The 27766-nt window shown below is 46.5% G+C and overlaps 3 protein-coding genes across 4 annotated transcripts; 2 read left to right on the forward strand and 1 right to left on the reverse strand.

The window, feature by feature from the left end:
• The first annotated feature begins 350 nt into the window (after positions 1-350).
• Positions 351-3679, forward strand: DNAJC9 (DnaJ heat shock protein family (Hsp40) member C9). Its single transcript, XM_054637579.2, has 5 exons — positions 351-1144; positions 1526-1663; positions 1769-2023; positions 2687-2770; positions 3188-3679. Exons 1-5 carry the CDS (start codon positions 470-472, stop codon positions 3317-3319), a joined length of 1284 nt encoding a protein of 427 aa, XP_054493554.2. The 5' UTR covers positions 351-469; the 3' UTR covers positions 3320-3679.
• On the reverse strand, positions 2174-16602 carry FAM149B1 (family with sequence similarity 149 member B1). Of its 2 annotated transcripts, XM_054637578.2 has the most exons (15): positions 16460-16602; positions 15726-15830; positions 15474-15585; positions 14418-14560; positions 13930-14049; positions 13198-13368; positions 12105-12292; positions 11725-11855; positions 11111-11164; positions 10569-10681; positions 9296-9475; positions 7577-7703; positions 7123-7248; positions 6523-6604; positions 2174-5793 (listed from the first exon to the last, which is right to left on the reverse strand). In XM_054637578.2, the coding sequence occupies exons 1-15, from the start codon at positions 16492-16494 to the stop codon at positions 5720-5722; spliced, it is 1761 nt and encodes a 586-aa protein (XP_054493553.2). In that variant the 5' UTR covers positions 16495-16602; the 3' UTR covers positions 2174-5719. The 2 variants fall into 2 exon arrangements, with proteins under 2 accessions (XP_054493553.2, XP_077039572.1); XM_077183457.1 differs by lacking the exon at positions 11111-11164.
• On the forward strand, positions 16569-26094 carry LOC129123218 (protein ecdysoneless homolog). Its single transcript, XM_077183456.1, has 13 exons — positions 16569-16758; positions 17748-17865; positions 18224-18311; positions 19290-19468; positions 20146-20341; positions 21225-21353; positions 21500-21625; positions 22386-22471; positions 23030-23136; positions 23556-23733; positions 24177-24244; positions 24322-24548; positions 25068-26094. Exons 1-13 carry the CDS (start codon positions 16569-16571, stop codon positions 25278-25280), a joined length of 1905 nt encoding a protein of 634 aa, XP_077039571.1. The 3' UTR covers positions 25281-26094.
• Positions 26095-27766: the final 1672 nt, after the last annotated feature.

Here is a 27766-nt window from a genome sequence, read left to right on the forward strand (position 1 = left end):
ATGTAAAGTAATAACTTTTATTTTCTGCATCTCACCTGGCCTGAAAGAACCACAAAAGAATCATGGAATGGTTTGGGTGGGAAGGGACCTTAAAGCCCATCCAGTTCCACCCCCTTCCACTGTCCCAGGCTGCTCCAAGCCCCGAAGTCCAACCTGGCCTTGGGCACTTCCAGGGATCCAGAGGCAGCCACAGCTTCTCTGGGCAGCCTGTGCCAGGGCCTGCTCACTCCCAAAAGCCAGCAGAGCCTGTTGTTTACCGGCGGGATGTGGGAAGCCGAGGAGGATAAAATCATAAAATTGATTTTACCGACGGTAACTGGGCCAAAGCGCTCGCGGCGGTCGCGGGCAGGAGGCCGCGCTCTGCAGCAGCTCCAGCGCGTCACGGAGGCAGCGAGGCCCCCCCAACGCGCCCTGAGGGGCCGGGGTGCGCCCCGCTCCTGCCTCACGGTCCCACAGACCCCAGCAGGTCATGGACGCTACCCAACAAAGAGCTCCCCGCCATCCCAAGCTCTCTAAGGGGCGCAGAGACCGGGGCCGCCGCTCAGCCGCCACCGCCCCTCAGCGGGGCCGCCGCTTGGGCTCCATCCACCATGGCCGGCCCCCTGCCTCCACTCAGCTGTGCTTCCCCTCAGTCTGCCCTCAGCGGTGCCTTCCCTCAGCCTCCCCTCAACATGGCCGGTCCCTCGCCTCCCCTCAGCAGCAGCAGCACCGCCGCGGCACCGTCACCGCCTCCCCTCAGCAGCAGCAGCGGTGCCGCCGCCGCACCGTCACCGCCTCCCCTCAGCGGCCCCTCCCCTCAGCCTGCCCTCATCATGGCCGCCCCCCCGCCTTCCCTCAGCATCGGCACCGCCCCTCAGCTTCACCCGCGGGTTCTTCCCGCCCGGCGCAGCCGCGGAGCAGCAGCCCGGGCGCGGAGCGGGCGGGAAGGACGGTGGGGCGTTGGTCGCGGTACCGGCGGGGCGGGATGGCGCTGTCGCAGCAGTGCGAGGCGGCGTTCGGTACCGCGGACCTGTACGGTGTGCTGGGCGTGCGGCGCGGCGCGTCCGAGCAGGACATCCGCCGCGGCTACCACCGAGCCTCGCTGCGCCTGCACCCCGACCGCGTCCCGGCCGAGCAGAAGGAGGAGGCCACACGCCGCTTCCAGGTGAGGAGATCCCGGGGGAGAAAGGGAAGGAGAGACAGAGGGAGGGGAGAGGAGCGGTGGCAGCCACGGCTGAGACCCAGAAGGGACTGGCGCCCTGATCCGCTGTCCCCCAAGTGACTGAACCCCGGGCAACCGACCCTGACTGCCCACTGACCATCCCCGACCCCGAGTGCCCACCCCACTGACCAGCCCCGACCCCGAGTGCTCACCCCACTGACCAGCCCCGACCCCGAGTGCTCACCCCACTGACCAGCCCCGGCCCCGAGTGCCCACCCCACTGACCAGCCCCGACCCCGAGTGCTCACCCCAGTGCTCCCTGGGCGCCTGACCCCCAAGTGACCGCTCCCCGGGTGACCTCGCGGCCACTCCCGTGTCCCGCAGATCCTGGGCAAGGTGTACGCCGTGCTGAGCGATGAGAAGCAGCGCGCAGTGTACGATGAGACGGGCATGGTGGATGAGGAGGCCGAGGCGCTGCAGGACGGGCGGGACTGGCTGGAGTACTGGCAGCTGCTGTTCAAGGTAAGAGCGGGATCGGGCTGGGAGACACCTCCCCTTTTTGTTTTTATGTGTTTTATCCTGGTGAGTAAGTCCTGTAAGTCACAAAGCATCACCTCTTTGTTCCAGGTCACCGTGAAAGACATCGAAGAGTTCAAGAGTAGCTACAAAAACTCGGAGGAAGAGCTGGCTGATGTGAAGGCAGCGTACATGACTTTCAAGGGCGACATGGATCGGATCATGGAGTCTGTGCTGTGCGTGGACTACACGGATGAGCCCAGGATACGGGAGATGATCGAGCGAGCCATCGACTCCGGGGAGGTGCCATCCTACAAGGCTTTTGTAAAGGAGTCAAAGCAGAAGATGATGTCCAGAAGAAAGCGGGTAGGTTGCAGCAATTACTTACCATAACCTTGGCAGAAATAAGTAACTCTGTTCCCAAGATGTTTGTCACAGGATTTCTGCATTACACCCCTTACTGTTCACATCTGGTCACCCGTGGTCATCACCCCCCCAACCCAAACCACTGCGAAAGGCTTTTCTACTTCTTTATTTCCTTATTATACATAATGGCTTATTACAGTTTAGCATGTCCCTGCATTTATCTACAAAGCTGGGAGTTGCTGGAGTTAACAAAAACAAGCAAGTGGTGAAAACACATTTTGGTTGGCTCTGGCCTAAATGGACTCCTGTATGCTTTTGAACACTTTGTAGAATGTTATTTGCAAATCACAGCAACCTTTAAGTTATTGTAGTATCTACCAAAACAACGACAACAACAAAAAAAAAGGGTGTGGGAACAGGGTTGGGGACAAACATCACATGCAACACTGTGAAAGAGCAGGAAAGCTTCCTGCTCTGCTAAATGGTGGAACCAGAATGGGCTTCCCTTGCCTGATTCCTTATCTGTGGCCAAACTTGGAAACCCTTTGCACTCCCCTGCAGCTATTTGTACACAGATGCCCAAAAAGCATTTGGTAAGTCCTGTAAGACTTGGTCAGATAACATGCAAAACACTTCTTTAAAAACCCTTATTTGCTCTTTTAGGCAGAAAAAGAAGCTAAAGAGGCAAAAAAGACTATAGATGAGCTGGGCCTAAGTGGAGAAAATGACTTGCAAGCGCTGATTAAAGTAAGGCTTCTTCAGTTTCTTGCAGATAATTTTGTTACTGGCTTATAATTGTGTTTTCCCTGAGCGTCTTTGATTTTGGATCCTTGCATATCTTCTGGATTCCTGAGGTTAAAACCTGGCCTTAATGTTAACTATGTGCTTTAATTTAATTAGAATCAGAGTACAGTATGGATTTTATTACCTGTGTCTATTTTAAAATTTCCAAGAGTTAAATATTTGGAGTACTTATGGAATAACTTCTACTTTTAGGCGGTTTCACAAGAGAGTTTTAATGATGATACTAAATTTCCTGTAGCTTGTCTTTAATGTGTTTGATGCAGTTCAAGATTTTGTGTAGCTATCAAATGTCAATAGGATAAGCAGTTTGGGAAGTTCCAAAAGGTTTGAGTGTGGTTGGTTTTCTTTCCCCCTCCCCAGCACCGAAGCAAAGAACGAGAAAAGGAAATGGATAACTTCTTTGCCCATCTGGAAGCAAAGTATGGCAACACTGCTAAGAAAGGAGGAAAGAAGACCTCAGGCAAGAAAAGAAAGGCAGAAGGAACAGCATAGACTGAAATACCAGGTTTCACTTTGTGTGGAAACGTGGATTTGGGAGAATTTTGGGTGTTTTCTGGGCCCCAGTTTCGGACTGTGTGCATTGACTGGCTCTAAGTGGGAGGCATGACATGGAATCCATGCTGAACAAGGAAGTCAAGGCATTCCTGTGCTACTGTCTCCAACCCTTTGGGTGCTCTACAGCTGAGATCCACGTGTGCTGTTCACACATTTCTTCTGTAACAAACCTCCTGCTATTTTTAAAGGTCTTTGCACATCAGCTCAACAGGTCTTTTTCAGATATTCCAGTAGTTTTTATAAAGATAGTTTGGAAAATTGCTGATTTAATAAACTAGAAGGTGGGTTTTTTTCAGAGTTTTGCTTTCTCACTTCTCTGTATGTTTTCTAAATAAGTTATTTTAAACAAGCCAATTGTGCTGATTCTTCTGATTTCAGTCAAATAAATCCTGCACACTTCCAGGGAGGATCATTTTTCAAAGGGATAGGAGGAGACTCAAGGTGAACACTTGGAGAGCTGAAGGCTCTCACAGCTTCAGCAGCAGCTCCTGGGGGAAGCCAGAGGAAGATGGTCTCTCTGTTCCCTTTTATTTGTCTGCTCTGAAAAATAACCCTGATTCTGAGAAAGTAGAGCATATCATTGTGGTTTATAACACAGGGCTTGGAAGGTTACTTTTATTACACAGAATAAATAAATAACAGTCCAGGAGCAGTCCCTGGTGTCAGCCATATGTACAAAAAACAAAAATGGCCTTAGGAGGCCACTGCATTTTTTAAACCCACTGAGTCCTCTAGGCTGTAAAGCACTACATCATATTTACAGAAGTCTATTCAAGTTTATTTGTCTGCTTTTGTAACTCTTGTGCTACAGAAAACTCCCTCGGTCCCTGAGGAATGGCACGGATACAAATGGGATTTTATCTGCACTTTGCCTGACATAACTGACACACTGCACAGTGTTCCAGAAGAGAAATTGTATTTTTGTATTTTGAAGTGGTTTAGTGAGTAGAGGTCTGTGGTGAGCATCAGCTTCTCTCTCTGATGACTTAAAATTGAGCTCAGAGCTGCTTTTTTTTTTTTTTTAACTTCTGGAAATGCAAAGGCAGGTTAACCCAGTTATATTTGCACAGTTCTCTGTTTTTGATTAAAGCATGTTTGGATCAACTGGACTCACGAGCTTCAGTATGGATGAAAAATTATTGGCTGGTCTGGAGTGGGGAAATAGGGGAGCCACATCATAAAGAATACTAACAAGGTTTTTTTTCTCTCTCTTTTGAACTGTAATTTGAAGAATAATAAGAAAATACAGGAAAACAGTGCTCTTTAATTGGACTAGAAAGGAACAACTTTTTGTGGAGAGTCCTAACTTCATTTAAATACAGCCAGTGGTTACCTCAGCTTGTTTTTACATTTCAGTCTGACACTTACTGTTTGGGAGTAAGACCTTCAATTAATCACTTATTTTGAGAAGCCTGTACTTCATGGTTTCATTTGCCTTATCTGGAGCCACAAGGCCAACTCCAGCAAATGCCTCTGCTAGCTCTGTCACACAGGGCAGACACAGCTCCTAAAAGCTCCATTGCATCAGTGGCTTCTGGAGCTCTACCTTGGAGTGAAGAAATCTTGTGTAATTATAGGTATTTTTACAATGGGACACTGAGCTGTTCTGTGAAATTACTATAAAATGTCTCACCAGGAAGATTTTATTTTGAGTACTGTCTGAAGCTACTTGTAGTAAGAAGTTTCTTTTTGCCTGTTCAACCTTCTTCAGTCACTGAGAAACAGGTAAAAGGTTTTATTATAACTCAGGAAGAGGCAGTGATGTGCTGCCCTTGGAGCTGCCAGGTCACCTGCTCTGCTGCCTTGGTTCTACACACCTGTGTTCATACCTGCTGCAGCTACCACAGCATTCATCACTTGCCTAAGCTGAGTGCTTGCTTTTGCTAGTACAATATTGCTTTAAACATATTGAATCATATAAATACACTTTTTATAAAATGTAAATCACTATGGCTGTGGAAGGCTGGGTTAACCTTCCTAAGGGAAAAATGAGCAGGTCCTGCAGTACCTGTAAGGACATGAACCTGTCACCAGCCTCATGGAAAACAGCACAAGCACAGACTGAGAGTGTTTGCTGGGTTTCCTAGGAGTTGGGCTTCACTGGAATGTAGTCACCCTTCCACTGGAGCATCACTTTCTCTACTGGTAGGAAATGGAATGTTTTAAGTGCACCCCTTCTATCTTTGGCAGCTGCTGCTTAGATTTATATAAAAATAACTATCTGTAAGGAAGGGTGTTTGAAAACTCTGTGTAAACAACGTTGACCTTGCTGGGAAAGAGAGGTGGTTCATGACTCTCTGGAGAGGGATGGATGGGTGGATGCTCCTCCATGGCACATCAGTGCCTCTGTTTGCTCTTTGTGCCTGATCCACTTCGGCCGTGGGCTTTCACAGAGCCACGTGATGGAAGACCTGACAAACAAGAGATCATGGACAGCCTCAAGACTTTGGGAAGGAATTCCAGCTAAGTATCAAATACATCTCCTCTAGCCTGAAACTGAAATCTCTTTTTAGTCTAACACATGGCTACCAACTGCATTATTTATAACTTTCAAAAAGGGCAAAGCTTGTGTTTGCCGAGTTGCTGCATTGCAGGGAGTGCCTGCATTCCTTGATATTTCACTAAGTATTCGTGTCTACAAAGCTTTTCTGCTAATTTCAATTGGTTTTGTCAATACAGCAGTCATAAAACTCATCTTGCTTTTTTTTTTGGGGGGGGGGTGTGAGGGGACAGATAATTATTTAATTACAGTAGGAACCACTCCTTGCTTGTTTACAAACAAGTTACTTCAGTTTTAGTGCCTTTGTTAACCTCAAGTTACTATTTCTGTTTAAGCTGACAACTGCTTTGAAAACTTGGACACTGAGAGGTGCTGGGGCTGATGACATTAAGATTCCTTACTTGATTTAAATATTTGGTGGTAAGAAAAACAAAAAACCCAACAAAATGCACTCAACTGTACTCTGGAGTAGAGTAGGACATAGCAAGGATAACATCTGTATAATGGCAAATTAAAGACATGGATGGAACTCTGAAAAAGTGTAAATTACCTGTAGGAATGTACCCCTGTAGGAAATGCATCCCTGTCCCAAAAGCCTCCTTTGTTTGCTCTTACTAAACCCTGTGACTGATGGGCATACCTGAACTTGTGGATCCTTTCCTTGTCCAGGATTGATTACTGTAATCAATAACAGTGCAAGAACGGCGGCGCTGGGAATGGGGCTGGAAAAACAGCTCAGGTTATTTCTGTTTGCATGAAAAAAAATCAGCAAGATTATAATACAACTAAAAACTGCTTAAACACGTGTATTTGGTAATGACTTAGATGTTGTGAAGGTCTAAGGAAAGTTTTAAAGAAAGGTCAAATCAACTTTAGAAGCAGAAAATACACTTTTCTAACACTTCTTTAGAATGATCACTGTGCCAGTTAGAGGTAGTCTTTCCAATTCAGGATATTGCACTGTTCCAAAGCTGATTTTATAACTGCTGAGTCCAGGATGTTGAAATTATACACAGAAACCAATCAAGCAGCTATTTAAAAGCTGTGCTGAAATGACAGCTTTCAAAGCTTAGATAAAAACAAGTTGTTAGATACAAGAAGGTACCAGTAGAGTAGGAGTTCCAATAAATTAAACTGAGAGTATTTGATACTGAAACAGACTGGAAATGGATTGATGTTAATTCTCAAAGCACCCTTTTCAGTAATTAAGGATGATCTGGTGTAATTAGCCATGCTTTACCGAGGATGTGCTGGTTGTGCTGGGCCTGGAGAAGGGATCAGGCAAGAACAGCTGCTCCTGGAGCTGCTGGGGAGTGTCTTCTTGTGTCGTGACACTGTGAGCACGGCTCGAGTTCCCTCGAGGTTTCTGCAAGGACAGAAACAGAGTTATGGCTTTTTCTTACTGCAGCAGTTCATTAAAAATAATTAACCCAGGAATTAAAGCTAATTTTCAAATTGAATTACTTTATACCTAGTTATGAGGAGGGAAACATTGAATTTGCATTAGAACTAAGCGGGTAAGCATGGGTGATGCTGTTGCTCAAAACTGATACAACATTTTTCTATTTGATCATCTTTTGACCTTCTATCATGAAACAAGAAATATACTGGAACTCTTGGGCTGGGTAATTTGACCAGCAGTGATAACAACTTTAGATTACCCAGTAATAAAATGAGATTCTTGTGCCTGTTACCGTTTGCCTGTGAGATCCTGTGGTGCTCCCACGCTCTGCCACCGTGGTGGTGGCAATGGGTGGCAGGGGGTGATTTCTGTTCAGCAGCAGTGGGGAGGGTGAGGTCAGCTGCTCCTGTGCAGTCAGGCTGGAATGCACCAGTAAGAACAGAAAAAACACACAGTTAATGTGTTAGGCAGGTGGAAAGGTGCAATGTTGTCAAGTTTCTTTGGCCTTCTGGAGTTGACTGTTCTGTAACAATACCTTAGAAAAGCTTCAAACCATCTAAAAAAGACTTTCCTAGTGCTCTCTACTTACATTTTAAAATATATTTTGTCCTGGATTGTCAAGCAAATTGTATTCTATTTGCCATCTTTATGGCAGTTGTTTTCTGTTCAGTGGGCAGTTTTCTTTATGTCTTCCACAACCAATCCTCCCTGAGGAGGGGACATCTGCTGATAAGAGGCCATTGAATGTCATTGCCTGGCTGATAAGAACTACAGCATCCCATTGGGAGATGTGAGCCCAGAGGGAGGAGCCAAGCATTGCTACCCAGATATAATCTGAGATTCTGGAACACCAGCACAGCTTCTCCACTGGATTCCCACAGGAACAGCAGCTGCCTCTTCCCCTGGATCTTCAGAGGAAGACTACACCCTTTTCTACGGGATCCCTGTTCCAACAGAACCAACCTGAGGAGGAACCAACCTGGTTCCAACAGAACCAACCAACTCCAGGAGGGCTGCAGCCACATTTCCAATGGGACTGCTGCCAACACCCTGACCCACAGGGTGTCAGGCTGGGTTCTGACTGTCAGTGTTGTTTTGGTTTACTGCATTGTTAATTTTATCTTTTTATTTTCTTCCCTATTAAAGAACTGTTACTTCCTGCTCCCATATTTTTTACCTGAGAGACCCTTAATTTAAAATTTATAGCAATTCAGAGAGGGGGGGATTACATTTTCCATTTCAGGGGAGGCTCCTGCCCTCCTTAGCAGACACCTGTCTTTCCAAACCTAGACACATTTTAATAAAGGAGAGATGTCAATATTTCTTACATTCACTGAAGCCTGAGGAAAAGGAACAGAAACACAAAATACTGGAAGGAGAAACACCAGTTATGAAGGGACAAGGAATAAGTCTCTCAACAATATGTGACAAGAAGTCAACTGACTGGATGAATTTATAGATAAACAACAAAACTAGAAGTAAACTACATCAATTTAGAACATGTGAAATAGACAGGTCTATCAAATCCTACATTGTTTCCTCATACCCTGTGGTCCCTGTAAATGACTCCATTCAGTCAGGTCATTGTGCAAAATAAAAGAAAGATATTCTAGATGTGACTGAGGGCTCACTAAGAGCCCTTTGGTCAGTCAGATAACCTATTTGAATATCTTTATAGTCCAGTCTGGGTTAGGATAACAACATGCAGTATGACCTCCAAAAATTTTTGCAGAATTTTAAATTCATCTTGAAAATAGTTGGCAGAAAGAGACAGCCATGTCAAGGAAGAGATGGTGGCATTCAATTTGCTTGCAGAGGACAGACTGAGATCTATTGCTCACGTGCAAAACTACCTGAATATGGGAATGTGTGTGATTCACTGAATCACAGCTGGCAGCACACTGAACATCAGCTTTGAGGACTCAGCTTTCTCAGGGCAGTTGTGCCCAAGGGGCAGCTCCTCTCCCTGCCAGGGCTGCTCTCTGAGCCTGGTGCTGTTTTGGGGACCTACAGGCGCCTGCAGACGTCGTCCCCGGAGCGCGGGGTCCCGATGGGATGCAGGGTCCGTGGGGGAGGGTTCCTCCTCCTGGTGCAGCGGGACAGGGACGAGGTGCTGAGCTCCAGGGGACGGTTTGGCCACGCCCGGGTAGAGAGGAGGGAGCTCGAACCTGGCCGTTTGTCATCCAGCTCCCTAACAACAACAACAACAACAACAAAATTACAAGACCAAAAGACACATAGTCAGCTGTAGCCATGATATTCTCTGAAAAATCCCTTTGCCAGGATTTTTTTCTCCTGAGAAGCTGAGAGGCCTCAAGAACAAAATGTAAACAATAATTATCTGCTGCTGTGGAATGCAACAGATGCATCTTTGATTGGTCTCATGTGGTTGTCTTTAATTAATGCCCAATCACAGTCCAGCTGTCTTGGAGTTGTTGGTCAGTCACAAGATTTTGTTATCATTCCACTTCTTTCCTTTCAAGCCTTCTGATGAAATCCTTTCTTCTATTCTTTTAGTATAGTTTTAATATATCATTAACTTTTAATGTAATATATATAATAAAATAATAAATCAGCCTTCTGAAACATGGAGTCAAGATTCTTGTCTCTTCCCATGTTGGGATTGCCTGCAAACTTCCACAATCAGCATGACAACAGCTGTTAACAAAGTGCTCACCTACAGGTGACTTTAATAATAAAATATGTGGGCAGAAATTATGTGTGTTGATTCTTAATGTAACTTGTGGTAATCACATATGCTCTGAACAGACAGAGACATAGCTCTCCCAGGATTTTCCTGAGAAGCTGTGAGAAAGCTCAGAGAAAAGAACGAGAAACAATTCTTATCTTCACTTGCTGCACCTGTTGTTGTGCAGATGTGGAACGTGTTATGGAGATTTGTTTACCAAAGGGTAATTGAGCACTAGTGATGATGTTTGGATTCATTGACCAATTAGATCTGTCTGTATCAGACTGTCTGAAAAGGATGATAAGTTTCTTAGTAATATAGTATAATATGGTATAATATAGTATAATAAAGCAATTAATCAGCCTTCTACAATCATGGAGTCATAGCTCATTATTCCCCAATCAGGGGCTCACTACTATGAGAGTAACTATATCAATTTTCACAGAGGACAAATAACAAATAACCAAGCAGGAAAATAACTAATAACTAACTGCTTTCTCTGACAGAGGAATTTATCTTACAAGGTTTTGGGTTGAATCCCTCTTACTGAGAGAGTGCTCTACTTTATTTACTACAGGAGATCTGTAGCTCTTACAGTGTTTTCTCCACTACAGGCAGGCTCCTTTGGTGTAACTGGATCCCATGGATCACCATCAAGCCATTCAGGTTACGCTGAGAACTACTACTTGACCCTTGAGAGAGACTTACCTGAAATTAAAACAAAATAAGTAAATTACTGTTTGGCAGACACACACACACACACAAATATTTATAGACTTTGTATATCACTTTGGAGAAAAGTCATTAATTTCTTCCATGACATCCAGATATATACTCAGTTATATTATTTCCCCAGCTAGGGGATCTTAGCATTTAATTTTTTTGGAATGATAGTGCTTAGAAAATGTCCTAATAATCTCTTCCAACTGAGCAGCTCATTTGCTGATCTTCCAACAATGACTATAATCAGAAGCTTTACGAAAATAATTTTCAGCGTATATTGACATTTTATGTCAAGAACAGATCTGCAAAGTCCTCTTCTGAGATACAGACTGATGTGAGAAAAAAAACCCATCATATTCCACCCACCATAAGAAGAGCAAGTAGAAAATAGCAGAGCTTTAATCCCATACATACTTGAGGTGTTTTTCTCCTCTTTTTGCTTTTGCGGCCACCTCTGGGTTTTGGGCACTACACACACAATAAGGGGACACAAGGGATAGGCAGGGGGAAGAAATAAAGGATAAAGAAATAAAAAGAAATAAGAAGGAGAGAGCTGAATTAAAATGGAATAAACAGGTAACACCTTGGTGCTCGCCACTCTAGATGCAAATCATCTAAAGTAGATTATACAGTTAAATTCAGTGTCTGAGGGGAAAAAAACTGGTTTAGAACTGCAGAAATTTCTCCCTTCTTGCTGGATGAATTAACTATTATTGTGAGAATGGGATCCCACACACACACTCCTCAATCTCACCATTTAATTGAAACAATAAACTGTGGAAAGAACTACCTCCTGAATCAACAGCCACCACATGGCTGTCACACACCGACATAAAATACTGTTTCAAGGAGGAAAGTAGGAATTAAAACATCCAACTGAGTAACAACAGGACTAAAGTGTCAGAAAGGACAGGCAGCGTTCACACAAAGTCCAAACCAGTTATTGACCTAAACAGAACCACTCTGTCTGCTGAGGTAACACTGTGATTCATCCCCACACAAAACAACAGCTGGTTAAAAATCCTTACCAGGTTTGATGCCACCGAGGGCATCTTTGTGTGTGGCACCCGAGGTAACAGTGCTGGCAGAGGATCCAGCTGCAAAGGGCTTCTGGCATCTGCTCGGAGCGTTTCCACTGCTATGATATTTTTCTCATCATCTGTGCAAAGCAACAGAATTTCTGTCAATATTGGCATTGCTAGTCATTGCCAGTGCTATGAATCTTTTTTTTTTTTTAGAGAGAGTCCCCCTGGATGATAAGCTTTGCTAAGTTTTTTGAAGATGTGTTTCACACTGTTAGCAGAATAACCTTTTTATTCCCACTGAAGAGATCATTCCCAAATATATCACTTAGCAAAATTAGCTGAAATCCCCTTTTGAGCCACTCACCTTCACTGTAAATCCTTACCAGAGGCTGACCCTTCCCAGTGCCTGCAGATCAATTCTTCCATGCAGACCAGGACTTCACTCCACACATCATCAAACACAAAGGTGAGCACAGAATCCTTCATGCAGGAATAGGGAGAGACAGGAGGAAACCCCAATTTCCGTCTGCCAGAGGACAGTCCCATTTTCCTCTCGTGCAACTCCTCCTCCCTGTAAAAATATAAGCATTACCTGCACCAGAAACTATATTTACTTTTAGTTTTCCCACAGACCTCAGTGAGAAATGACTGACCCACCCTGGTCTCCCTATACAGAATGATTATAAATCATACTCCATGAACAACAATTTACCTATGAGATAAAATTCACAGAAAAAAAATCAGAATTATTTGTTACAGTGATATTTCTTCATCACATTGTTAGGCTCCATATCTAATGTCAGGACAGAATCCTGAAGACAAGAGAGTGATATTTTTTGCTGCAGCAATGCCTCTCTAATCTGGTAAAACCAAGAAACATAACAATTTTAATTTAATGGTCCATGCAGATAAGTGGCTTTAATTATTAAAACCAATTAAATAGTCAGGAACTGACAGCACCCTCCAGAGTCCTTACCCAGGTCATATGTTCATACTGTAAGGCTGAATAATGTAAAGGGGTAAAAAGATAAATATAGTGGTAATTGTTTCTTGACAAGCTTAAAATCCACTCTAGTTCTTAAAACTACCATTGAAAAAAATCCAAAAAGGTACAATTCTACCCAAAACAGAAGCAGCACACTGCTGTTGCATAACTAACAGCAGTGAATTTGACATAGTGTAAAAACTAAATGGTGTTTAAACATGTATTATTAAATACACAGGCTCTTAGTTAGGATGGAATGAATTATTCAAACCAAGCCCAAAAATGGACAGTGTGAAAAATGATCAAAAACTTCCTAAACTTAATTTAGTGAAAGAAATTGTCGTAGGAAATAGGTTGGAAAAATTCCCAGTGCCCAGGCAACCTCAGGCCTTTGAGAGCTCTGTAGAGAAAAGATAAATCAATCAATTAATCAAGTATGTGTATCTTAACTGCAGGAACCCCAGGACAGTATTTTAATCTTCAATACCTACACATCTCTGTGGTCAAATGCCAAGTATTCCTCCACTATGCCTTCAGAGAGAATGACTTCCTCTTCCCCTTCACCTCTCTCTGAGGAACACAAGGTGGGAGGCTTGGAAGGGTTGGCCTTTTTGTGAGCAGGAGCAACAAAAAGAGGCACCTTCTTGCCCAAAACACTCAATCTGGACAGGTGACAGTTTTCAGAAAGCAAAAAGAAAGATAAGTTATTATTCCACTTCAAATAACTGAGAGACAAGTATGGTTGTTAAGGGCAAGCAGTAGAGAGGCCAAAAAAACCTATTTATTAAAGTAACAACTTCTGGTTTGGATACCTTTTAATTCTTGCTAAGGAATCTGAAATTTCAGGGAAAAAATATCCAAAGCTGATTAGAAAGCATTCTGAAACATTAAATAATAAAAGCAGCACTAACATTGCTTTGTATTTTTTAAAGTCTAGGCAAATCCAAAAGATGATTATTAATAAAACCAGCTACAGTACATGCATATTCTTGAGAAATCAGCAGCAACAAAGATATTTCTATTTACTGGCCAGCACAGCTATGTGTGTTCTTGCTATTCTAAGTGTACTAAATTCAGTTAAAAAGGGGGGGAAAAAAGAAAAAAAGAAAAAGAGTGCGCTGTGTTCGAAAGTCAGCCTAACAGGAAGGCTGCACTCTCTAAGAAGCAGAGAACAAATCTTCCTTCCCACCTTGGCATGATCCAGGCTCACTGCTGGTACTTACTCATCAGAATCCTTTTCCTGTGGTGAACTTACATCGGAGGGAGCCAAACTGCCTGAGGGGGAGCTGGAGTACCATCCATACCCTTCATCTGTGGGGGCCACCACCTGCTTCCCCACCACCCTGCCACGGCAAAAGCAAAGGAGAAACACAGCAGAAAACCTTGGCAGTGCACTTATTGAAGGGTCTAAGAACAGCAGCAAATCCTAAAAGTTCTCCTGGGAAGCTGTGCAGTTTTCCTGGTGACACCTTCACTTTTCTAAGAGAATTCTGCTCTGTTAGTGCCAAGTCAGTCATAGATGGCAACAAAGCTCTGTCAAGGCACCACGTGTGAGGTAAAAGGATGTTTATTAATGACAGGCAGGCACACCACCAGAGTGATCTTTTTATCTCTAGCTACTGCATAGCTGCATAAACCCACCCTGCCCCGCTTTAAAAGCAACTGTGGGCCTTGTTGGGAAGGTAGCAGCATCAGCCCTTTAATAAAATACCTGAGATGAGGAAAGCTGGAGGACCACTGGTGGCATTCTTCCCTCAGTCCCTCAACATGAATGGTCTCTTTCTGCTCATACAGAAGCTCATCAATTTGTCTGAACATCTGCTGAACTTGTTGTGTGGCAGCTTTGTCAAATTCCTGGAGAGGAAAGAAAATACCTAGTGAATAACATTTGCACGGGTTTTTAAATTGATCTTTTGAAATATAACTGGAAAACACAACTATTTGTTTAGAGCTTAGCAGGACTGCAGAAAAAGATTTTAACTTTAAATTATTTTCTCCCAGAGATGATGCAGCCAGCTCTTAAGATGGATGGCAGCCACATAAAAAGATTACATTGACAAAGCAGAAAAAACTATTAAAACATTTAGAAATATTATTATATTAAGCTACAAGACTTAAAGGAATCGAAACAGGAAGGATAAAATTCAGTAATACTTTAATGCAATGGAGGATTTGTTGTTTCCAGTGTCCACAAACAGCAGCAACACAAAAAGCAATGCAGGCTGGTGGCAAGCACGGAATGTGAGAGACGGTCAGGCCCTTTCTTACACATGATAGAAAACAGGGCCAGTTCTGGGATCATTTAAAAATAAACAGCTCCATCTCACCTCCCAGAAGGCAACAGCACACTAGGCTTTGGTGGAAGGAGCATAAACCAAACATTTCAAAATGAAAATAATGTTTTAGGGGCTTCCCATATTTTGAGAAACATGCAAGGATGCAGAAGTTTGATAAACTCACACCAAGTACCTGAAAGTCATCCAGCCATGGCTGGGGTTCCACAATAACAGCATTTATAGATACACTTGGGCACTAAATTACTTGCTTTTCCAAAATTTTTAATGGAAATGCAGAATATTAACAGAACAGTATGAGCCTAATGTGTTTTGAACAGAAAGATGGAAAGCAGTAAAAAAGATGTTCTTTCTTTAATCAGCACCATGATTTTTTGACAGATCCAATCATTTTTGTTCTGAGATGTCTTTGCAGTGGTATCTCAAGTGTCTTTCTGTGCTCCATTTGGCTTGGATGATGATGTTCTACTCACATCATAGCCCCAAGAGAAGACCGAGCTGTCTTCTGTGGAGGTGTCAGCACAACCCTGACTCGCAGTCCATGCATCCCCACGATCATCCGATCCCTTCCGGATCGCTGACTCCCTGAAATGCCCATGTCGAGCCAAAAACAAAAATAAAGAGAAAGCAAATCAGCCCACAATGAACAATGTCAGATGGAGTGTGTCAGTAAACAAAGCCTGGCTGTGCCAGAACAGCTGGATCAGATGTGTCAGGACAAGTACCTGGAGCTCTGGGCTCGGTTTTCAGCCGTGGGTGTGGCTGAGCACACCTGAGCCCGTGGCTCTGGCGGTGGGTGATGCCTCAGGGCATGTTTGGGGAGTCCTCGTCTGGAGAAACAGAAGTGGAACTTGGCATAACTTACAAGAATAAACATTTACAGAGTTCCCGATAAGTTTTATAGGTTTTTCGTTCCTGCTTCTCAAGGACTGTCCACACATTTATTACTATTACAAAGCTAATTCTTGCCGCCAAAGCTCGAGGTTTAAGGTGTCAAAACTTACTCTAGGATAAACATGGAGTTAAAGGTCTTGGCTACAAAATCAGTTAAACTTAAACCTAAGATGCTGCGAATTGAGGTACAGCTTCCTAAAAGCAGAGATGACGCCATTATCCCTGTAGATTAATTACATTGAATGAAATGAAATACAACAAGAGTAAACGAGCCGAGTAAGTCAGAACTGACCCAACTCTTGGGTCAGGGCACAAGAGCCAGCTACAGGGATTTAATCGCGCTCTGTCCCACCGGTGTCCGGCCGGAACCGGTGCTCAGGAATCCCAGGAATGCCGGGAAACATCTCCCGTCGGGGACAGGGGGTGACCGGGCCGTCACGGGGCCCTGCTCGGTGCTGGGGGCAGCGCGGGCGGCAGGCCCAGGAGCGGGGCCGGGGGGATCGCGACCGGGACCGCGCTGGGGCTCGGAGCCGCGCGGGGCACCGGGGGAGCGGCGGCCACTCACGGCTGCACCGGTTTCCGCGCGTATCGCGATATCATCCTCAGCGCCACCGCCCCGCCGCCGCCATCGCGCCGCTCCTCCCCGGGGGCGGAGCGCTTTGGGCCCCGGCGCGATGGAGGCGCTGCGGCGGCCGGCGCTGCCCGAGGACGCGGTGCGCTACCGCCTGTTCGCGGCGGCGGGCCCGGGCGGCGAGGCGCTGCTGCGGCGCTGCGCTGAGCTGGCCCTGGTGCGCTTCGCCCCGCTCCTGGCCTCCTACGTGTGGCAGCGGCAGCCGTTCCGCCTGCGCTACGTGCCGGGCCGCGGTGAGCCGGGAGCGGGCCGGGAGGCACGGCGGGAGGAGCGCCCGGAGCGGGGGGACTGGCAGGGGGACACGGCGGCCGGGAACCGGGAGCGTGTGAGGGGGAACCGGCGGCCGGGACCCGAGGGCGTAAGAGGGGGGACCGGGGGGTGTGAGGGGAACCCGGCGGCCGGACTCGAGGAGCGTCTGAGAGGGAAGTGAGGGGGGATCGTTTGAAGGGGATCCGGCGGCCGGGAACCGGGAGCTTGTGAGGGGGGACCGGGAGAGTGTGGGGGACACCTGGCGCCCGGGAACCGGGATCTTTTGAGGGTAATCCGTTGGCAGGGAACCGGCAGCGTGTGAGGGGGAATTGGGGGGGGGCGTGGTGTGAGGGGAACCCGGCGGCCGGAAACCAGGAGCGTCTGAGGGGGAACCGGGATCGTTTGAGGGGGATCCGGCGGCCGGGAACCGGGAGAGTGTGAGTGGGGACCGGGAGAGTGTGAGGGGCACCCGGCGGCCTAGAACCGGCATCTTTTGCGGAGAGTCCGGCGGCCGGGAGCCGGCAGCGTGTGAGGGGGAACTGGGCCGTGTGAGGAGGACCCGGGGGCAGGGGTGTTAGGGGAACTCGGCAGCCGGAGACCAGGAGCGTCTGAGGGGGAACTGTGGCGTGTGAGTGGGATCCGGCGGCCGGGAACCGACGGCGTGTCAGGGGGACCCGGCGGGCTCGAATCGGGAGCGTGTGAGGGGTAGCCGGGAGTGTGTGAGGGGTAGCCGGGAGCGTGTGAGGGGGAGCCGGCGGCTTCCCAGCCCCTCGGTGTCACAGCACGGGGTAACCCAGTGAGGCATCTGGTGCCCCCTCCCTGCAGCAGCAGGGCCATGGCCGAGCACAGGACACAAGATTCTGCCAGCAGGGTCTGGGATATCCGCAGTGAGGGAGACTCCGCAGCCTGTGTGGACAATCTGTTCCTGGGCACGGCGTTGCTGAGCCGCCTCTCCTCTCTCTGCCCCGTGCAGGCGAGATCCCGGCGCACTTGGGCGGCACCACGGTGTTCGGGGATAACGTGGAGGATGAGTGGTTCATTGTGTACCTGCTCCGGGAGATCACCAGGGAGTTCCCGGGGCTGGCAGCCAGGTAAGGCGGGTGCTGCTGAGCTGCTTTTGTGCGAGGGCTGCCAAAAGGGGCAGTGCCTGTGCTCTGAAGGTCCTGTCTGACCATTGCCCAGCCTTGGAGGTGTTTCCCCATCCCATACACCTTGGAAGTGTCCAAGGGCAGGTTGGATGGGGCTTGGAGCAGCCCGGGTTAGTGGAAGGTGTGCCTGGCTGTGGCCAGGGTGTTGGAACCGGGTACTGATCTTTAAGGTCCCTTCTAACCTAAGCCTTTCTATGGGTTTATGAAGATTTAAAAAAATCCCAGCAGACATGGATTCAGAAGTGTGTTGTTGTGCTCTGCAAGGCTTTTCCTGCTAAATTTCTAATTTCTCCTTGGCCAGTATTGATGACAACGATGGAGAGTTTCTCTTGATAGAAGCAGCTGATTTTCTGCCCAAGTGGCTGAATCCTGAGAACAGTGAAAACAGGGTGAGTAAAGCTTGTGTACAGTTGGCAAGGGGGAGCCAGTGGCCTTTCATGTAGCAGCTGGAGTTTTCTCTTGTACTTCTTGCCATGTGGTGTGGCTGCCTCTGAAAATCCAGAGTGTTGTCTGTCCCTGACTGTTGCTCCCTTCAGGAGCACTCCTGAGTCCACCTGAACTTTCCAGCTTTGCTAGAACCACTTGCACTTTTTTGTTTTTTACCATGTTGTGGAGTGTTTAGGGCAGAGGATTTGCTGCCCTCAGAGTAGGGAATGCTCAGGGCTGGAGTGTTGCTGTCTCTGTAAGGACACAGGCTTTGTCTGGTCCAGGTGAAATCATGAGCAGACACCTGCACCTGGATATGGATGGTTGCTAATGGCAGTGGATTAAAATGGAGATCATTAATTTGGTCATTAGCAAAAATATTGTTCAATTATTTTTCCCCTACTCCAAGATTGTTAAAAGGGCTGGAACACAACACCCAAATGGATTGCAAGTGTATACCTGGAGTGTCAGGCTCATGCTTTCCTTTTGTTCGAGGGGACAGAGTGAGGGAGTTGAGAACGTTGCATTCAGGGCTTTTCTTAGGATCAGGAACCAGCAGAGGTCGCACGTGGCAGCTGAAATGCTGCTGCTTTTTAATGCCTGTGGTGCTCTGAAGCAGTCAGGCTATCCTGGTTCTCCTGAAGCACTTCTCTAGTTGAAGAGAAACGTGTAACAATTATTGTTGTTAAGGAAACAAGGTGTATTTGATGATATTTGTTGCAGTTAAAATAGGGATTTTTTCCTGGTTGGGTCGTGGTCTCTGGCATCTCAAATAAGCTTTTTAGAAAAGCTGTGCTGCTTCCTGCATTGGTTCTCTATTTGTCCTTTATACTGTCAGTGTTCAACCCGATGCATTTGGATATGAAATGAAATGTTCCATGGCTGTGTGTGTGTGTGTGAGTGCTCTTGCCCTGTGTGATGAGAGCCTTCCTGCCTGCCAGGTGTTCTTTTACAAAGGAGAGCTGCACATCATTCCTCCGGGGGAGCCTGGGGAGCAGGGCTGGGCCCTCTCTGCTCCCTGTCCCACGGTGCCCCAGGCGCTGGCTCTGTTATCCACGCGCCCCGAGGAGCTCCTGGCTGCAGAGCCCATCAGAGCCGCGCTGAATAAACGCATCCATGGGTACGTGGGGCTGCGTTTGGGTCCTCTGCAGCTCTGGGCTTTGGTTCTGTGTCCCTGGGCTTTAAACGTTTCCCCAGCAGATGGGATCAAGTTGGTTCCTTTTCAGAAACCAGCAGCTGGAGGTTTTTCTTGGAAAGAGGGGGATCAGTGTCCTGTAGGCTCTGGTCTGGGGATCTCAAACTGGTTCACTGCTGTAACTCCAGCCCTGACAATGACAAAAGTTACTCTTCCTTCACATCCTCCTTAGACTGAAAGATCTGAAAGTTCTGTGATCTTTTAGGAGCCCTGTGCATGAGGAAAAAGAGGATTTGATCTAAAATGTAGAACCAGCAGAATTGCCAGGGCTTCAGCTTGTCACAGCTGTGCTCAGCCCTGTGCTTTAGTTTTTGCAAGGATTTGACAGCAAATATGGCAAAGAATACTGGATAGCTGGGTATATTGGTTAAGTCCACAGGGACTCATCTTACCCACGTGGGGGATTGAATTTTATGAGCCGTGTACATTTATATAAGTATGTATGATAGAAACAGCCATTGTAGGCATTAGATTGGCCAAGTTTTAGCTCCAGAATAATCTTCTGACCCACGATCCCAGTAAATACTGAAGGGAAAGGGGCCTCGTGCTAAAGAAGGAGTGGTTAACTCGCAGTGCCCTCCCTTGGCTCTGTTGCCGTTCAGGTATCCCGAGAAGATCCAGGCCTCGCTGCACCGAGCCCGCTGCTTCCTCCCGGCCGGGATCGCGGCCGTGCTGAGGCTGCGCCCGTCCCTGGTGGCTGCGGCCGTCCAGGCCTTCTACCTGCGGGAGCCGGGCGATCTGGCGGCCTGCCGGCGCCCTTTCAGAACCTTCCCTGCCGAGCAGCGAGTGATGGCCCTGGTAAGTGCTCTCAGAGCCCCTGCTGGCCGGGCTGTGTGCTCCTCTAAAGCCTGCGATGGCCGCGGTGAGTGCTCTCCTCGAGCCTGGTCACTTCATTCCCTTAAATGACAAGGGTTCTGCGGCCAGTGTAGAAACACAGAGATTCAACTGAAAAATACGAGTTAGAGGGATGAATTTCCAGGTCATTCCATTAATAACTGCTCTGGATCGATGTGGCTGGACTTTCAGGGGGCTGCTCATGAGAGAATTGTTTCTGAAACCAGAGGTTGTGATAACAGTTCCTCTGCTGAAGCGCCTGCTGAGTAAATCGATCTCCTTGTGTGATCAGAGCAGTTTGACAGCCCTACCCGCCAACGGGAGGAGTTGCTCCTCAGCAGTGGTTCACTCCCAGGCTTTTCACCTTCTCAGCTGTGCTCTCAGGGCTCTGGGAAAGCTTTTATGAAGTGTTTTATGAGCACTATCCAAGCACTGTTGTATCTGATTCACTTTGTTACAGAGCTGTACCACAAGATGCCTGAAAATAAGCTTTAGAGTCAAATTGTGGACTTGGAAACTGTTGCTGAAATCTTTTAAACAAGTGTCATTTTAATTGAAAATACACCTAGTAAATGTGCATACAAAATACTGAGGATTTTTCCTAATGTATTTAGACTGACAAAAGTTCGTATTTACTTGGGTATTTCAATTTGGGACAAACTTTGTAAAGCCTGCAAAGCAATTTCTCAGAAAAATCTGTCTAGGATATATTTAGAATGCAGTCTCAGGTACTGCCTGTACTGGGGGTGCCTTCAAAACCACTCTGGCGAGCCTGGAGGGAGTTGGATGGCTGTCCCCAGCAGAGTCCCGCTGCAGGGAGTGTTTGTTTCTGCTCTGCCTGTTTCAGGTGACTTTCACTCGGTGTCTGTATGCACAGCTGGTGCAGCAGCAGTTTGTTCCCGACAGACGCAGTGGGTACACCCTGCCCGCCCCATCTCATCCTCAGTACAGAGCCTACGAGCTGGGCATGAAGCTGGTAATGATTTCTGCTGCATTTTGGACTTGCTTCATGCATGTCCAGGGAATGGGTCCTTGTCTGGACGTTGCCTGCTTGTGCAGGAAAATGTGAGCAAAGTCTGTCACACCTTGGGAACCTCTTGTTGTTGCATCTTTTATCTGCAGGCTCATGGCTTTGAAATGTTGTGCTCCAAGAGCAGTAAAGTGGCTCCTGATGCCAAGAGAAACGTGTTAAGCAGTCCTCTGTGGGAGAGATTCCTCAGGAGCTTGAAGGAGAAGGATTATTTCAAGGTCTGTGATTATTTCAGTGTCTGTGGCCTTTAAACATTCCTGGGAAAATACATTTTAACCCTTGAACTTGTGTGAGGAGTTGCAGTGGGGCCAGAGCTTGAATCCTTATCTCTGTGTGAAATGAATGAATGTCTTTAAAGGGGACGTGTGCAGTTTGTTCCCCTTTGAAAGTAATTTATTTTGGAAATTGAAAAGGAAAAAGCAAGATGTGGGGATTGATTCATTCATCTAAAGCAAGGGGAGAGATACACTTGAGTGAGGAAAACCACCATATGTGATTGTGTGATGTAACTGATTTCACAGGTTTGCATTTCATTTCCACCCCTCTAGAATTCAATATTCTTCAAGATCCATACATAACACCAATGACCTATCTGGGCCCATGCAAGTGTAATTTTTATGTGTGTGTGGTTTTTGTCACTTCTGGAGGTTTTGGTGAGGTTTGTGGGGTTTTTTTAAAAGATGCCTTTGACCACTTCTCTGAAGTTAATAAATGGGACATAAATTGAGTACTTACTTGAAGGTAATAAAATTGGACAACTTTCTTGAGATTCTTAGGTTAATATCCTTTAATATACTTGAAATACAGGAATGGCCCTTTGCTGTATTGAGTTCCAAGTGTGCATGGCCAAGAGGTTTTAGTTGTTTTGGTTCTCTCAGCATTTCTGTGTGACCAACAGTCATCCTGAGGAAGCCTGGCTGTGAAGAGGAAGGGGAGGGAGAATTGTTTGGGTTCATGCCTGTGACTTGCATTCCATAGGGAGAAATGGAAGGATCAGCCAAGTACCTGGAACTGTTGCACATGGCAGAAGATCACTTCCAGCAATGTGTTGCAGTGCCAGAAAGGTGAGAGCTGCTTGAAATTCATGAGTGTCATAGACCCTACAAATCCTGTAAGTGACCTTTGAAATCCTTGTTACAAACACCTGAACTCTTTAAAGTTTCATTGAAAGGCAGTCCCAGTGAATAATGAACACAGGGTCATCTGTCTCCTTTGCTCAAGGGTCTGGCTGTGGATTTCTCTGGAAGATCAAATCCAAAAACTAAACCACTACAGAAATATCTGACGCTTTGCCAGCCCATAATATCTTGACTGTTAGTTTTTTGAGTTTCCAGTCTGTGCTGTTTGGGATCTGGTAATCTTAATATTTGCCAAGGCAAATTAAAAGTAAAGGAAAAGAGCCATGACCAATGGGCTTTGGAGCCATCAGCTGGGAGTTGCAGGGACTGACTGTGTCCTGTTTTGGCCAATGCTCTGGGTAGTGCTCTGGTACTTGCCCAGATTAATTTCCCTTTTGGATGTGTTTGCACAGAAGGAAAAATGAGTAATTTGAGTGAAAACCTAAATGCAGAGCATGTGATCCCATTGAATCCATTTTGGTAAATTGATTTCTTTTCTTCTAGCTCTGATGAAGTGAGCCCAGGTGATGAAATCCTGACACTGCTACAGACAACACCCATTGATCTGAAGGAATTTGAGAGAGCAGCAGCTTGTCTTCCTGCAGAGGATGGTGAGCTGGCTGGGGGGATTATTCCTATTACAGATGATTATTTGTGGGGGGAGAGGGGCAATGCTGGCAGCTGGGAAGGGAGAGCAAATCCAGCCTTCCTTGAGACTAAACACTGGATTGGCTCTCCCAGTTCAGAGTAAGCCTTTCTTCCTCCCCTTAGTGGCCAAAGGCTTCTCAGTGACTGGAATGGTCTCTCTTAGCTTGAGCTCTGCAAAGCAGAGTTTTTAAGTAGTGACAAGAAATCTCCACTCAGTTCCTCTCAGCCTCTCTCTGCCTTTGCTGTGTGTGACCCAGGACCAGCACAAAAGCTGAAGTGCAGCACTGAGCTGCAGGATGGCTGCAGTCCTGTCAGTCAGCTGGGTTGGGCCTGTGGGCCAGCAGCTTGTGCAGAGTCACAGATCTGTGCTGTGTTCTTTCAGATGACAGCTGGCTGGATATTACACCAGGTGCTCTGGATCAGATGCTGAAGGAGACAAGAAATGAGTCCCTTCCTTCCACAAATGAGGAAGAGCAAAGCTATGACTTGGGAGCAGTTGCTGAGAGCATGAAGGCTTTTGTGTCCAAAGTCTCCACACACGAAGGAGCAGAACTGCCATGGTAGTGGCACTTGCAGTTTGGGTCTGGTGTGGAATGTTGCACTCTGCTGCAGCCCTGTGGCTGCTTCTGTGATGCAGAGAATCAGAGATTGAAGGTGCTGTGCTGAGCAGGGCCTGAAGCAAAGCCAGAGCACTGAACATGTACTTGCTTTAAATCAGCTTGGTGCCACTCTGGCACTGGTGCAGCTTCAAGTGCTGCAAGCTGAGCTGCTCTCTGTCCCTCAGTTGGATTTTGTGGTCTTCTCAATTTTTCTCCTTTATGCCAAGAATTCTTCCACTCACTGTTTGATGTCTAATGCATACAGGCTTCAAACTTCTGAGGACTTTTAAATTCAAATGTCCAACTTCAGTCCTGGCTTGAGAGAAATCAATATGGCTTGTGCCTGTGTCAGGCTTAGGCAGGCATAGAAGCTTCATTTCCTTAAAAATATTTTTATATTTCAGGTCATCTGATGAATCCCAAGTTACCTTTGATGTGGATTCTTTTACAAAAGCCCTGGACAGAATTTTAGGTGAGATTGCTTCTATATTTGAAACAAATCCCAGCACTGATTTCTTTGCTCTTGTACTGACCCCAAATCATGTCCAGGGGCAGACTCGGAGGAGCTGGATTCTGATGATCTGGATGAGGAGGAGGAGGAGGAGTTGGGTTTCTCAGATGAGGATGATGAAGAGCTGGGTGCTGGGAATGAAAGGCAGGAGCAGAAGGTGTCTCCTGAGGAGCTCGTGGGCAGTCTCAAGGCGTACATGAGGGACATGGACCGTGAGCTGGCACAGACCAACGTTGGGAAAAGCTTCAGCAGCCACAAGAGAGGGGTGAGTGTGCCTTGAGCTCTGATCTGCAGCAGAAATGTGCAAGCAGGGAATGGGCTGCAAGTGTCCATTCTGAGCAATGGGATTGGAACCTTCCCATGTGCAAGCCAAGTGTGCTGGACCTGCACCATCATACGTTTTTTATGAACTAAAGCTTACCTAAGCTTGGAATTTGCCCATCTTTTCCAAGGCTTAGTTCCATTTCCCTGGTTTTAGTAGTAGAGCAAGCAGCTGCAGCTTCACTTTGAGCTCCTGTAGTAGTTTTCTCCCACAGGAAGCTGAGCCAGGACTCAGCAACACTTTGTGTCCTTCTCTTGGAACCTAGTCTGGGTAATGGAGAGTGGTGATTTTCAGCTGGCATGAGCATTTGGTGTCTGAATTCCTGCCTGTCAGGACTCAGGAGTGTACTGGACTTTGTTGGCTGCACAATTGTTGTTTCTTTTCTCCTGTGGTTTACCCTTTTTTCCCCCCTGAAATGTGCTCATGCAATTTGATAAAGCTTTCTCTTGGTACTCTCTGCAGGCAAGTTCTGTTGGAGCAGCCCCATGTGAGAGTGCTGGCCCTGGTTGTGGAGCTGAGGCTGTTGAGCTGGCAGCCCTGGATGTGGACATGAACCTGGTGGCAAACCTGCTCGAGTCCTACAGTGCCCAGGCTGGCCTGGCAGGACCCACCTCGAACATTTTACAGAGCCTGGGGCTGAATTTACCTGAGAGCACAGAGCTCACTGGCAGCTGAGCAAGGCAGGAGAGGCTTTGGACAAGACGTGGCTGCTGGGGAGGTGAAGCACAGACACACAGCAGGATGTGGAAGAAGAGGCCAAAGGTTTTAATTTAGAGCATTCTCTTCATTATGTGTCACTTCAGCAGGGGGAATTTACATGCAAAAGCTTCTGTTTGCACACTGTCTTGGATGGAAATGAGATTTTCTTAGTGATGAGACATTCTCAGAAACTGAAAAATGATGTTGAATGCATGACTCAAATGTGGTTTTCTTTCACAAAACCCCTCTTCCATTTTTCTATTCAGTCATCCAATTTGCCACATTTCTAAAATGTCCTTTTACCCATTGCTGAGTGGATTCAAAATCTAGGGAGCAGTTCTTGTTCTGAAAATGCTGCTGCCTTTGGGGGAGGTGGGGAAATACCACATTGCAGGAAGAGCGATTGGATCAAATGTGTAAATATTGGCCAAAGTATTTTTAAATTTTATTTCAATAAAAAACAGAAATACAACTTGATTACTGAATTTTTTGAAGGTGTGCATAACTTCCTCAGTGCAGTATCAGTTCTTGGAGTGAAAGTATTTTTGTACTTGTTCATTTTCTGAATGAATTCCATTATTGCTGAATGTTGGCATCATGCCAGCAGTAACTTTATGTGAGCTCAGGCTGAACAGTTTGGGTTTTTTTTCAGTGAAAATGTGGTTGGAAGGCATGCAGCATGTTGCATTCATGTGGAATGAAAATTTTTTTTTAAATATGACAACTTTAGTTTCAACAAGATAAATTTGAAATAAAATACATAGAAATTCCTGATACACAGACACCAGCAGTTCAGTCCTGCTGGGTCCAAATCAGCTTCTTAATTTCTCTTTATTTCCTTTTCATTCAGCAATTAATGAGTTGTCCTCCACTGATGTTGTGTAATTTACTTTGGCAGCAGTTCAGGGAGAGCACTAATAAAGCCTCTTATTTGGCCTTATCATAAAGCAGAGCACTAGGGCTCAGGAGCTCAGTCCCTGGGTAGGGACCGGGTGCCCGATGCTCGCTCGCTCATGCCAGGGCCGCAGGGCTACCATCTAGCAAGCATGGTGATTATCAGCTCTATAGTGATTGCAAGCTCTCAGGATTTCAGCTTTGCTTGCTAGGTAGTGGTGCCCTGGGCTGGAGGCTGCAGCAGACGGAGAGAGAGGAGAAGGAGAAGGCGCAGGCTGTTCCACGAAGATGGCTTTATTTGGGGAGGTCCGTGAAGGGTCTCTGCTCTTCTTCTTTCTCAACTAATGGGGTACAGTATGCTTCTTGTATAGGGTTGGAAAGGATCCAAGCTTGACCAATGGGTAAAGGGTTAACATGACATTGCCTTATAGGGTTACAGAGGTAGGTTAAGGGGTGGAGGACAGAAAAACAGGAATTTTCTTTTGCTGTTTCAGCATTCCTATTGTTCATATCCTCCATGGTGCTTTTCCTAAATCTATGGGGTTTACTACAACTCCACTTTCTGTTTTTACAAAAAAGGCGTTCGTTATAGTTCTTTTGAAACAGTGAACAAGGCACGAGAACATAACTAACACAATAACAACTACAAGGAGAATCAACAACATTCCCTTAATCAAGGATGCAGCCCATCCTGTTAATCCCCATTGCCCGAAAAGTTCATTGACCCAATCTGGGATTCTTTCTACTTTCAAGTCCTTCACGAGATCTTTCAGTTTCTGGATGTTTGCATGGATGGATTCCGAGCATGAAGAGAGGTTGAAGCAGCACATCCCTTCGAAGTCTTCACAACCGTGTCCATGGGCAAGCAGCAGGAAGTCGATTGCTGCTCGATTTTGGAGCGAAGCATGTCTTGTGGTTTCTTCTTCCTTGAAGAGATCACTCAAGGCTGCAGATGTAGCGTTAGCTTGTTTACTGAGCCAGCACCCAAGGTGATTGATTTCACCGAGGGCTTTAGCTGCAGCTACCCAGGGTAAGAACAGGGAGACAGCAATCTTTTTTGGTTTGTTCCAATCGTATAATTTAGGGTCACAATTTTCATCAAATTCAGTGTAGGACCTTTTTTGTCGTTTTGATTCGCTTTCTTTTTTCCAATTATGTAACAGGGTGATGTTTGGTGTAAGGGTAGAAAGTTTTCCAAGGGTACAGGGACCTCCCTGGAGTCGGGAGGGGATCCCAGCCCATACTCTGTCACCACAGATGAGAAACATTCCCTTGGGTAATACTTTGGGATGGAGAGAGGACACAGAAATCACACGAGCTGTGTAATTGCACCAATCGTGAGAGTTATAGGTTTTGTTAATGTGTGATATCTCTTTTTGATATGTGTTTTTGTTCTGGTCAATTTCTGGCCAATTGTTTTTTGGACATCAAAGTAAAATTTGACGCAGTATGTGGCCTTAGAGGACCCCAACAGATCCAATTCTTGGGGTTCCTCTCGAGCATCTGGCAGAATTTTTGTCCACTCATCCCAAGTATCAACCACATTGGGTCTCTTACCTGTGGTGCGG

Source organism: Agelaius phoeniceus, chromosome 9 (assembly GCF_051311805.1).
Source record: "Agelaius phoeniceus isolate bAgePho1 chromosome 9, bAgePho1.hap1, whole genome shotgun sequence".
NCBI classification, from domain to species: Eukaryota; Metazoa; Chordata; class Aves; order Passeriformes; family Icteridae; genus Agelaius; species Agelaius phoeniceus.

What these genes read in the sequence shown, in the direction of transcription:
- FAM149B1 (XM_054637578.2), bottom strand. Translation starts at nt 16,494, where the DNA reads ATGATATCGCGATACGCGCGGAAACCGGTGCAGCC. An exon ending in TCCAGCTTTCCTCATCTCAG is followed by an intron (nt 14,050 to 14,417) that starts GTATTTTATTAA and finishes TTGCCGTGGCAG; the next exon opens with GGTGGTGGGGAAGCAGGTGG. An exon ending in GCATTTGACCACAGAGATGT is followed by an intron (nt 12,293 to 13,197) that starts GTAGGTATTGAA and finishes ATATTTTTACAG; the next exon opens with GGAGGAGGAGTTGCACGAGA.
- LOC129123218 (XM_077183456.1), top strand. Translation starts at nt 16,569, where the DNA reads ATGGAGGCGCTGCGGCGGCCGGCGCTGCCCGAGGACGCGGTGCGCTAC. An exon ending in CTGAGAACAGTGAAAACAGG is followed by an intron (nt 18,312 to 19,289) that starts GTGAGTAAAGCT and finishes CCTGCCTGCCAG; the next exon opens with GTGTTCTTTTACAAAGGAGA. An exon ending in AGCCCTGGACAGAATTTTAG is followed by an intron (nt 24,245 to 24,321) that starts GTGAGATTGCTT and finishes AATCATGTCCAG; the next exon opens with GGGCAGACTCGGAGGAGCTG.
- DNAJC9 (XM_054637579.2), top strand. Translation starts at nt 470, where the DNA reads ATGGACGCTACCCAACAAAGAGCTCCCCGCCATCCCAAGCTCTCTAAG. An exon ending in ACTGGCAGCTGCTGTTCAAG is followed by an intron (nt 1,664 to 1,768) that starts GTAAGAGCGGGA and finishes TCTTTGTTCCAG; the next exon opens with GTCACCGTGAAAGACATCGA. An exon ending in ACTTGCAAGCGCTGATTAAA is followed by an intron (nt 2,771 to 3,187) that starts GTAAGGCTTCTT and finishes CCCCCTCCCCAG; the next exon opens with CACCGAAGCAAAGAACGAGA.